The sequence below is a fragment of the Drosophila persimilis genome, unplaced genomic scaffold, assembly GCF_003286085.1.
Source record: "Drosophila persimilis strain 14011-0111.01,24,50 unplaced genomic scaffold, DperRS2 tig00000002-arrow-pilon, whole genome shotgun sequence".
NCBI lineage: Eukaryota > Metazoa > Arthropoda > Insecta > Diptera > Drosophilidae > Drosophila > Drosophila persimilis.
Window position 1 is genome coordinate 20,354,785 of NW_020825289.1, and position 10,713 is coordinate 20,365,497.

Below are 10,713 nucleotides of genomic sequence, written 5' to 3' on the forward strand. Positions count from 1 at the left end.
TACAATAATTCTGGATTAAGAAACAAATTTGACATTCCATGTCGAAAAAAAAAACAAAAAACAAAAACGAGATAAGATATAAATGTTAGGTAATTAATGTAAAAGAATTGTCTGCTAAGCCGTCAAGCGGCGACGCACCAAGCCGGAGTCTATCAGCGAAAGGTTCAAATTTACATAATCTTCATCGACGAGCACCATATACGCTATGTTGTTCTGAAACATATACATTTTTATATCTATCAACTTATTCGGTTAACATCCTACCTTGATGGCCTCCACTTTTCCGAAGAGTCTGCGGTTGTACACTTGATGTTTGAATGCGCTGACAACCTTCGATGGCCAGTGCAGACTTTTAACCGGAGACACATAAGCCAGGCGCCCCTCCATTCCTTGCGGCGGCATATTAGCGAATTGTTCCATTAAAAATTTAACGTCTTTTTTATAGACGGTATCGACAATGCCCGTATCGATTAACTCTACCTCGATTGTCTTTCGTACATTGTCGGTACGTTGGCTGACAATCTTGGCGCGTTCCCACACCGATGTATTGCTGGGACAGACAACACACAGATGGCCGGGTGTCAACAGGTACTTCGGCATCGTGAACGTCGTTGAAGCCAAGTCTCTGTAGAATTTCCTGCAAGAAGAAACTGCAAGTAAGAGAAACTCAGCAACAAAAAAAGCGTTTTCCTTACTGGATGTTGTGCGACAAGGTATGATATAGGTCGTAGTCGTCGAATATCCAGAAGTGGAAACTATGCGGATCGGTCACCTCCACAAGCTGTAGGCAGTAGCGCTCATCCACTTTGAGAGTTTTTTCCAAGTCGAGACGAGACAACTTGTAATCGGAGCGAACCGCGTCGCGCGGATAGTCGACACTGAGAACACGGTGATCCTACAAGAGAAGAGAAGCAACCTCTAAGCGAAATATAACATTGCAAAATAGTTGTTGAAACTTTACCACAGCATACGCTGGAAAGGCATCAGTATCTTTGCAATCATCGCTGGAGGAATCGTATACGTCGGACACAGCCACTTTCGGCTTGGCGAGTTCAAGCACAACACGATCGGGTTCCCCCAGCTCTACTACTGGTTCTTCTTCAGGCGCACTGACATTAGGTAGCGCTTTATGCTCGTCAGAGCTGTAGGGTTCGGTGGGCAGTTGCTTCGCTTCGGACACTGGATCTTTTTCAGGCACCGTGACATTCGGTAGGACTTTATGATCGTCGGACCTGTAGGATTCGATGGGCAGTTGCTTCTCATCAGTCACAGTTCTCTCCTGTTTCTTCACCTCACCAGTTGGGACATTATCATCTTTAGCAAGTGATAGATTATTGAATGAATTCACTATGGAATCAAAGCGCGCAGACGGAGCGAGCTCTCGAGTTGGGTTGCGTATTGGCGGTTGATTTTGTATTGCAGTCAAAGTGTGCCTTGGTGGGTGTGGACGCTGATCTAGATTTGGATTTCGGATGGGTTGCAGATAGTTATGCATGTTATGCATTCTCTGCGGAAGAACGGGTTGATTGAAACTCGGACGCACTCTCATTTGAGGGCGATTGAAATCATTCATTGGATAATTGGTTTGGGCGTTCTTCCAGTGACAGTAAGCAGGAGGCTGCTGGAAGGCGGGATTAAAGAACTGCCCGTTTGGGAGCAGCACAAGTGGATACATTTGCGGCCGAAACGTATTGACCGGATTGTGCATCTGCACAGACGAGGCCTTACTTACAGACTCGTTGATAAAACCCAAATTTGATGGCTTCGGGTTATACAAAAACGTTTGCTTCTGTCCAGCATGAAATTTTGACTTTCTGGATTTAATCTTCTGGCGGCTGACGAATTTCTGAATGTGCGCCGACTTTGCAGTTGCCAGTGGATGGACAAGAGCCATAGGTCCAGATCCGATCACCTGTTGATTGAATGTGATTTGAACATTAGTTTGATTATGCACAAGAGTCCTACGAAAACATGGCTTGATTCATACCGTAACGACGTCTGGAATGGAGCGGAGAAAAGTTTCGACGTCTCTGTGGCCGAACTGCCGATGCGGCACTTCTGAGCCCTCCATCTCCTTGTAGTCGCGACTTAGTTTTTGGATCGTCATTATCTCCGGCGACGACACCAGCACAGAATGCACAATCTTCTTTACGAGGCTGAGCTGTTCACGTGTATCCATATTGAGAGCCAGCACAATAATTAAGCACAAAAACCGCCCAAAATTAAATGATAAGCGCTACTATTGTTTACTTTAAACTTTACTTTCAAAGCTGTTTTTCCCGTTGTTTTCTATTCTTTTGTGCTAGTTTTTAAAGGGACGCGCTTGGAAACTTTAGAAATAACTGGACTTCCATTCGAGGTTGCCATATGGTCTATTTAGTTAGGGCTGCCAGCTCATGTAAATTGTAAAGATTTTTTTATCTTAGTACTCGTCTGCTAAATTCCTGGGTTCTAATACAGAAAGATGGTTTGTGACATCTTTATACTCTATAGTTAGTTAGTGGTTTTGTATATTAAGAACTACATCTATTCCATCAAATGTCTGGCAGCACCCAGGTTCCAAATATCGAAAGATAGATTATATCGATACTTGTTCGTAAACTTACGATATTTCAAACCAGGTTAAAAAAAATATATTTTCAGTATATTTACGGTATATTTTTAAGATGAGACCGAATGATTAACCCATTGTAAGCCAAGGGGGTGTTTTAATGTTATGTTCCATGATATAGAATTGAGAAAATGTCTGTCATCCCAGCCAAAAAGAATTGTTGAAACCGTGTTTTTGTCAAAACAAAAATCATGCATGTACTTAAAAGTAGTTAATCCTGATTAAAATTTATTCATCTGTCAAACAAAATTATCTGGGCAAAACTGAGAGATCTATATAGCTGGGAATATTCGACGGAAGAAAGAATAACCAGGAATTAGTCGTCATAACCGGTTGACAACAATGATTGCCGGCAACATTTGTTTTCATACCCTTGGGAAATGGATATGAAGAGTTGAGTAAATGTTTGTCATCCCAGGCTCCGTAGATATTAGGATCGAGATAACTATGCACAAGATACTAATAATGTCTAAAGAATATCGATTTGAGAAAAGGTCTTTATAAATTACGTTTCGTCTTCATATCAAACTAACGGAAACATTGCGATGTCTTTTTTTGTTGAACTATTTTGTTTTAACCTTGTTTTAGAAAAAATATAATAAAAGCAAGGACTAAAAATTAGCCAGTTAAGTATAAAATTGATTAATCAATGGCATACAATTATGTGGGCAAAACTAAGGGTTTTAGTTAGCCAGCATTATTCAACGGAATATCCGAATTGAGCAATATGGTTTTCAACCCTTGACGTAGAATGATTAACCCATTGTAAACCAAGGGGTGTTTTAATGTTTCACCGAAAAAATTGCAAATTTTATAACTTCAGGGCAGTTTGAAAGATATCGAGTTTTTTTTAAGCTCAGAACACAGATGGCATGGATCTAAAAGAAAAACTTACAATCCGTAATATTTTCCGTCAAATAGAGGGGGCTTATGTGGGCTAAGTTCGATTTCTTATCGATATACGAGACGTCAGACTTCTCTTTCTTTTAACTTCCTGTTCCCGAACGCTGCAAAATGTCGAAGAGAGGTACAAACTATAAAAATAATCCAATTAAAGCGCCTTAAATATGGGCCATCCGCGTAAAACGAATGTGCAACGAGCATAAGTGTAGAGCAATGAAGTGGTTTGACTAATTATTTGTGCTTTTCGTTGTTTAGGACGTGGTGGTACCGCGGGAGGTAAATTCCGCATCTCCCTAGGTTTGCCTGTTGGCGCCGTCATGAACTGCGCTGATAATACTGGTAAGTGTGCATGAAAATAATATCGCATCCGAATGGCGTCCGCTAATGCCCAGCTTCTTTGTTGCATTCCAGGTGCCAAGAACTTGTATGTTATTGCCGTGCACGGCATTCGTGGTCGTCTGAATCGTCTGCCTGCTGCTGGCGTCGGTGACATGTTTGTGGCCACCGTCAAGAAGGGCAAGCCAGAGCTGAGGAAGAAGGTGAGTTTTTGCATTGCAGTTTCTTCGATGCACGGTGTGTGAGAAATGTGCTGAGCTGCAAAGTGGAACCACTTTCAGTGAAAATGTTTTGAGCCGGCATACTAACGCACACCTTTCGTCGAATGCTCATGTGGTTTGATTTATTTGCTGGTTACTGATTTGTGTTTCATGTTCTCTTGTAGGTAATGCCTGCCGTGGTGATCAGGCAGCGCAAGCCGTTCCGCAGGAGGGACGGGGTGTTTATATACTTTGAAGACAATGCCGGGGTCATAGTAAACAACAAGGGCGAAATGAAGGGGTCGGCCATCACCGGGCCTGTGGCCAAGGAATGCGCTGACCTGTGGCCCCGTATCGCATCGAATGCAAGCTCTATAGCCTAAGGAATTTCCTTAAAAATAAACCCATAACGGAACGAAGTTTGTTTTCACTTAAGAGTTGTCGGATCTTTTATTCAATGGACTGCTGTCGCAGCTCTGGAGGATGTATTCGCGAGTGTTCGACTCTGCCTATTACTTGGGCGCTTCGGTGCGCAGCGTGGGCTTCGGTCGAGTCACCTCCATCGATATCTTTCCATTGGCGCCCTTGAAGAGTGCGTAGCACACCTGGAACGTGAGCCCCTCCAGTGCATCGCCATTGAACTTGGTAATGATGTCTCCACGTTGCAGCTTGCTGTCGATCTCTGGATATTGGCCTTGTACCTACAAAGTCAAGAGATTCTTTGTGTTATAGCTTGCACTATTCACAGCGTCTCGAGCACTCACGATATCCGCGATGGTGCAGCCAAACTCGTTGGGCGAGAGGGAGAGGCCGAGCTCCTTGCCCGCCTTCTTCATGAGCTCCACGTTGAACTTATCCAGCTCGGGCGGATCGGCGCGAAAGACGGTGAAATTGACGGTTCTCTCGTACGTCACGTGGAACAGCTGGTGCACCTTCAGCGTGGTCATGTTCGCAACGTGTACCGGCTTCCCATTGACGTCGGTGATGTGATCGAAGATCTTGAGACGGTTGTCCGCGGCCAATGCTCCCTCCGGGTAGATGTGTGTGATGACACAGCCAGTCTGCAAAAGAGATTAGCAAGGCTTAGCAAGTGTTGTTGCCACCCCACCCGTGCGTTACCTTGACGTGGTTGTTCTTGCCGCCAGCCACTATGACGCCCAGCGGCTTCTTCTCAACCTTCACCTCAATGAGGATCTTTTTGTTTGGCTTGATCTCGGCTGTCGCGGGCTCCTGCGGCTTCTCCGCCTCCTTTTTGGCCTCTGTAGGAGAACAGAGCAGAAATGTTAATGGTGTCCGGGCTTCCTCTGCACTTGCATACCCTCCTTCTTCTTATCCTCCGCCTCCTTCTCGGCGCGTATGGAGTCCTCGCTCTTGAGTGTCAGAAGGATCATGGTCACAACGCCCTCGGCCCGCTTGATCAGCCCCGTTGCCTGAGACCACGTGGAATTAGTCTGGTTAGAGAAGAGACTGGGGGCCCGGTGCTACTCACTTCATCGTAGTTCGACTCCAAGGTCACGTCTTGGTTGATGGACAGCAGCATGTCGCCAACTTTGACGCCCGCCGCCTCTGCATTGGAACCTTCGCGCAAGTCCGAGATGAAGATGCCGTTGCCCACCTCCACGTGCTTACCGTAGATTACCATGATGCCCAGGAAGCCCTCCTTACGCACCTGAACTGAGCGCGCCTTTGGGTACTGGTCGAAGATGAACTTGGTCTGTGGCGGAGGAGAAACAACAGAGAATTAAAATTAATTTATTTTCCAGAGGACCTATCGCTTGCCTCGTCGGACGACGTCGGGAACTTCTTGATGGGCTTGACACACATGCCCTCGTCGTTGGGCTTGCGTCGTGACGTGATCAATACGAGCTTCTCTCCTTCCACGTTCTTGAATATGGCAGAGGCGTTCAAGTGGCAGCGGTTCTTCAGCACGTTGCCGTTCACCTCGACTATCTCGTCGCCGGCCTTGAAGTCCACGCTGGCGAATGTGCCGTTGGTGTCCACGCCCGCCACGAAGCAGGCCATCTTCTGTCGATCCTTGTGGCCGGCCAGGGCGATTCCCAGCGGCTTGCTGGCCGGACGTTGCACCTCGATGCGGCGCAAATCCTTCATCATGTTGTACCGCTTGTTGATCTTGGCTGTGGGAGGACAGGATTTCTGCACGCGCCGCATTGGTGAAATGGTGGTGAGCAGACTCACCCATCGTGTATCCAAACTCGTCTTCCTGCTCTTTGTCGCGCTCCTTCTCCTGCTTATTCAGCTTGCAGTTGCCTGCAGAGGCACGATCGATCTGTGGGGCAGACAAAAGGATCAAATCCGAGGACTATACTATTGGGGGTAGAACTCGAGACCCACCTCGTACCCCGCCTCCGTGCGGATGCGTCCGGTCATGTCGCGGGTGTCTTCATCGTCCTCGTCCGCATAGTTGCTTGCCGCGTGCTTGTTTCTCATGGAGGCCGTGAAGGTTTGGTTCCGCTTCTGCATCGTGGGCTGCCTGTTCATGCCCATGCCTTGCCCCTGGCCTTGGCCCTGGCCCTGGCCCTGGCCCTGCCCCATGCTCTGGCCCATCCCCATAGTGTTAACGGGGACCTGGTCCTGGTTGAACTTGTTTTTGGCCTGCATGTAGCCATTGCTGCGCGGATCGGTCTTGGCCTGCTCCTCGCTCTTGTCGAACGTCTGTATCTCCAGGTCGATCTTGAAGTCCGCATCCTTGATGAGATCGATGACCGCCTGCTCAGTGGAGTGTCGCACATCCTTGCCATTCAGCGAGAGGATCCGATCGCCCACCTTCAGCCTGCCGCACAGGTGGGCAGGACTATCGGGTACGATGCCTTTGATGAATATCCCAGTGGTCTTCGTGTTGGGTGAGTCCTTCACCTCCCCTCGCACTATGCAGATCCCGAAGGACTTCTTGCCCGTCTTGTCCAGGGTCACCATGTGAATGAGCTCTGAGAAAGGGATAGGAATAGAATAGGTTTTGGAGGATCAATATCTGTTCGGCTTGCGAAGATTTCTATGAGGTTAGCTCCCGCAAGAGCATGCAGACCCCCGTTTCAAGGCCAAGTACTCAGTTTTCACGGAAATAGGGGCAAATTCTATTAGCACTGACCACCAGCGGCGCCTGCCTTGCCCAGGAACTGCACCATCGCGTATGTCTTGGATCGGCTGCTGCTGCTCCAAACACTTCACTCACTGGCCGGACATTAAATCGAGGGAAATAATATGCTAATTTATTTTTATTCGAATTGCTGTCGCTTTACGATTTTTACGATTTTTGAATGTTCCGCGGCGGCAGCGCCCGTTTTGAGCCGATGGAAAAGTGCGCCTAAACTGATTTCACAATTAGTTGGCGGACATTCATGCTAACTGACTTAGTGGCCATTCTATTTTGAGTATGATTTTCGTATCGATTACACTAGTGAGCAGAATTCAGCTTCAGGGGATTGCGGCGCACATTGGCACACAGTGCACTTGAAGCAATATCTTAGATCGAATGTTTGTTTCAGTGTTAATCGCGTGTCTTAGAAACTTGTGGTTTCTTTTGGTTAACCTTTTGCATGCAGCAGAGTGCACTATCGACCTGACAGAGGTGCTTCCTTCCCATTGAGCAACTTTCGCTGCCTGTTATTACACCACCCTATCACCGCCTGACCGGCAGAAACCACGCGTACGCGTACTCCCCCTGAAGATTGTCACAACATGGATATTGGAGGCAGGGCGAGAGTCCTCTGTCTTTACCTTTATTGTCCATAACACCTTATTAATTTCGATTCGGCGATTCGAGCCCGGGCCAGGTCCATGCTGAACATAACAGAAACACTCTGCCAGCGGAAGGGAAGCCTCCTAAGTGTTGCTTACAAATGCCCATCGATTTTAGCGATTTCTTTCGTTGCACTTACAACAGAACAACATATGGCACACACCTAAAGCAGAATAGGAACCTAGAATAGGAACTACCTTAGTGTTTCTATCGAGCAGACGAAGATTCTAAAGTCGAAAACTCAATAGCTGAAGATCTAAGAGTGTTTGGGTGGGAATCCTTTCTCCATTAAGAATAGCTACTTGATATGTTTGAGGTCGCCTTACAACTAGTCCAAGGGTTGAGCAGCAGTCCGTCAAAACCGAAATTCTAGTGCTGATTACGCACGACGCACGATATATGTACATATGTATTGATCCAATCTGTAGAAAAGAGAAGGGAATGTTTGGAAAAGCCTTTGGTAGGGATCGTTCTTTAAGCTGAGCTCTTAAGCCGATTAATGCTTGGATACAGATATATACAATATCTATATTTAAGTGTAAATCCTAATTATGACATGATATGGGGTCGGAAAAGACTTCATCTCTGCGTTCAAATAAATGTGGACAAATGTAAGAATATCCTATACAAAAGTAAAACAAAAACCAAAAAGGAAACCAATGAAATATTTTACTCGTTTCATTACATCGAACTAAATGTGGATTCCTGCGATAGATTCCATTCCCCTCGGACAATGAAAACTGTGGGCAGGGTGAGGGGGAGGGCAGCAGTTGAATAAAAGTTTCTGGACTTCTGTCATTCGAGTGGCAAATGAATTTAATTTGTGTGCGAATCTTAAATTCATAATTAAGATTTGCATTTTAATGCCTTTGCCAGACGAACGAGGAGGAGTGAAGGAGGGGCTACGCAAACATTTCCCCATTTAAGGCGAATAGAAAATTTCTAAGCGAGGAAAAAGGCAAAGCAAAACTAGAGTAAACACATGCTCAAAGAGCGGGCATCAAACGGGTGGAAAATGGAACTGGAAAATGGCCACAGCTCAAATGGGAACTGTGACTGTGGCGGGGGAGGTGGGGTGTGGGAGGGAGGGCAGCAAACGTCAACGACTGCGGAACGATGTTGGAAATTAATTTCATAATAAAAAAGCGTAAGGAAACCCATTTGATAAAACAATTTCCTTTTTGCCTCCCAACAGTCATGTTTTGTTAGTAAAGTAAATTCGAGAGAGAGGCAGCAGGCAGCAGGCCCCGAGAGAGAGAGAGGCGAAAAACGAGAAACAGAGCAGTGAAAATGAGCTTAACTTTCCCCCCCGATGCCTGCTCCTCATAACCGCTTTCCTCTTTGTCAGCAGCGACAGCGACGCTGGCAGGATGTACACATATCCTTCAGGATGCGCTGCTGGACAGCCATTGGTCGCCGCTGTGGCCACGCCCCACGCAATGGCTGCTGCTTTTCGGCAGTCATGGCCTCTCGCTCTAGCCTTCCCTTCCTGCTGCTCCTTCTTAACAGTGTGCTGCTGCGCCGCAGTCGGCGCATTTAGTTAACTGAAGTGATTTTCCGCACAGCGATAGAGAGCGAGGAGAGAGGGAGAGACAGGGACAGGGACGACTCTTATGTAAGTGGCTACACGTGCACGTGTGTGTGTGCGAATCCGTTGTTGACTTGTTCTCGTGTTGTACTTACATGCAGTTATATCAAATTGCTAATAATCGTCTAGCAGCCCTCCTCCAGAGTGCGTCCTGGAAATGAATAAGAATTACAGTTTTCTGCGCAAAAACACTTCACACAAAGATTTGGAATAATATGGAAATTGTGCCTGTTCCTCCATGTTCCATCCTACCATCTACCCTGCATCCTTCAGACAGGGAAACGGAGAGAGAGGCAAAGGACCACCCATACATGGGTGTGAGCGAAGTAAAGGAGTCCCGTTTTAATAGGAGACAGTAATGAAATTCTGATCTGTATATGCGTAGATATGCTGTTGAAAGCGATTCCATAGGAATCCCTTCATAGGAATAGGCCTTCCAGTTGGATGGATTCCCCCTAAATTTTAGACACTCTGTTTCGTTCTGGGGTATGTTCATTGGATATCTTGTTGGATGATCCCTACAAAGCCATAGGGTCTATCAAAGATTATACAATACCAAAATTTACCAATTTAATCATGCCTAAGCAATCAATCTTACGACCTAAAAGGGACCTTAAAGTGTCTCGATCTACTGTGTATATATTTGTATTCATATTGGACGTTGACATGCAATGACTGCATCTTACAAGAGGCGTTAGGGATCCCATATCCACGAAAGCGGGGCGTACCTTTTCTTTCTCTATGTTTTTGTAATGCCTCGTTTAAAAGAAGGAACCAAAAAAAACATAAAAGTCAAAACACTCGAAACATCTGGGGGTATTGGACCCTGCTCATCATCATCTTCACACACCTCCACTTCGAGCTCCTTCTCCGCATATCCTTTAAAGCCAGCAGTGCAGTCTGAACGACAGCATGAGATTCTCATTGTATCGCTTCTCAAAGAGTTTGTTGTATACGGCTGCATTACGGCCCCATTGCAATGACCTTCTGGGAAAGTGTGTACAGATGTGGGAGCCATTGCTTAGACTGTAGAAGAATCACCAAAACTAAAAGCAGGACAATTATATATTGTTGCTGGAACAAGTCTGGGCATGCGTTTTGAGAATGGTCAATGGGGAATAGGCTCTTCTTATCGTAGTGTCTATTGGGGCCACGTGCGGCAATGTTGTTGCCATTGGATACCGCCTTCAAGGCACACAACGATTGCTCCACAATTCCCCCAGAACCAACTTTTCATCCATTTCTAAAAAAATATGAATCGACATTCGCAATGGTAGATTTGTATACATTTAATCCTTAATTGGCGATACCACTGAAT

The 10,713-nt window shown here is 46.1% G+C and overlaps 3 protein-coding genes across 3 annotated transcripts; 1 reads left to right on the forward strand and 2 right to left on the reverse strand.

Annotated features, from left to right (window-relative positions):
• Positions 1 to 19: 19 nt before the first annotated feature.
• Positions 20 to 2,230, reverse strand: LOC6600881. Its single transcript, XM_026986836.1, has 5 exons — positions 1,988 to 2,230; positions 962 to 1,912; positions 696 to 895; positions 265 to 637; positions 20 to 213 (listed from the first exon to the last, which is right to left on the reverse strand). Exons 1-5 carry the CDS (start codon positions 2,177 to 2,179, stop codon positions 115 to 117), a joined length of 1,815 nt encoding a protein of 604 aa, XP_026842637.1. The 5' UTR covers positions 2,180 to 2,230; the 3' UTR covers positions 20 to 114.
• A 1,380-nt stretch (positions 2,231 to 3,610) lies between these two features.
• Positions 3,611 to 4,485, forward strand: LOC6600880 (60S ribosomal protein L23). Its single transcript, XM_002025908.2, has 4 exons — positions 3,611 to 3,638; positions 3,770 to 3,853; positions 3,926 to 4,053; positions 4,236 to 4,485. Exons 1-4 carry the CDS (start codon positions 3,626 to 3,628, stop codon positions 4,431 to 4,433), a joined length of 423 nt encoding a protein of 140 aa, XP_002025944.1. The 5' UTR covers positions 3,611 to 3,625; the 3' UTR covers positions 4,434 to 4,485.
• On the reverse strand, positions 4,482 to 7,347 carry LOC6600879 (inactivation-no-after-potential D protein). The gene is made up of 9 exons (XM_026985895.1): positions 7,157 to 7,347; positions 6,403 to 6,995; positions 6,247 to 6,337; positions 5,830 to 6,185; positions 5,540 to 5,764; positions 5,369 to 5,480; positions 5,170 to 5,309; positions 4,815 to 5,111; positions 4,482 to 4,751 (listed from the first exon to the last, which is right to left on the reverse strand). The coding sequence occupies exons 1-9, from the start codon at positions 7,191 to 7,193 to the stop codon at positions 4,563 to 4,565; spliced, it is 2,040 nt and encodes a 679-aa protein (XP_026841696.1). The 5' UTR covers positions 7,194 to 7,347; the 3' UTR covers positions 4,482 to 4,562.
• Between the last annotated feature and the right edge of the window lie 3,366 nt (positions 7,348 to 10,713).

Excerpts from the sequence above, each read along its gene's own strand:
- LOC6600881 (XM_026986836.1), bottom strand. The coding sequence starts at position 2,179 with ATGGATACACGTGAACAGCTCAGCCTCGTAAAGAAGATTGTGCATTCT. Across the intron at positions 1,913-1,987 it reads CCATTCCAGACGTCGTTACG|GTGATCGGATCTGGACCTAT; the intron begins GTATGAATCAAG and ends TTCAATCAACAG. Across the intron at positions 896-961 it reads CCTTTCCAGCGTATGCTGTG|GATCACCGTGTTCTCAGTGT; the intron begins GTAAAGTTTCAA and ends CTTCTCTTGTAG.
- LOC6600880 (XM_002025908.2), top strand. Across the intron at positions 3,854-3,925 it reads GAACTGCGCTGATAATACTG|GTGCCAAGAACTTGTATGTT; the intron begins GTAAGTGTGCAT and ends GTTGCATTCCAG. Across the intron at positions 4,054-4,235 it reads AGCCAGAGCTGAGGAAGAAG|GTAATGCCTGCCGTGGTGAT; the intron begins GTGAGTTTTTGC and ends GTTCTCTTGTAG.
- LOC6600879 (XM_026985895.1), bottom strand. The coding sequence starts at position 7,193 with ATGGTGCAGTTCCTGGGCAAGGCAGGCGCCGCTGGTG. Across the intron at positions 6,186-6,246 it reads CGAGTTTGGATACACGATGG|CCAAGATCAACAAGCGGTAC; the intron begins GTGAGTCTGCTC and ends GTCCTCCCACAG. Across the intron at positions 5,765-5,829 it reads TCCCGACGTCGTCCGACGAG|ACCAAGTTCATCTTCGACCA; the intron begins GCAAGCGATAGG and ends CCTCCGCCACAG.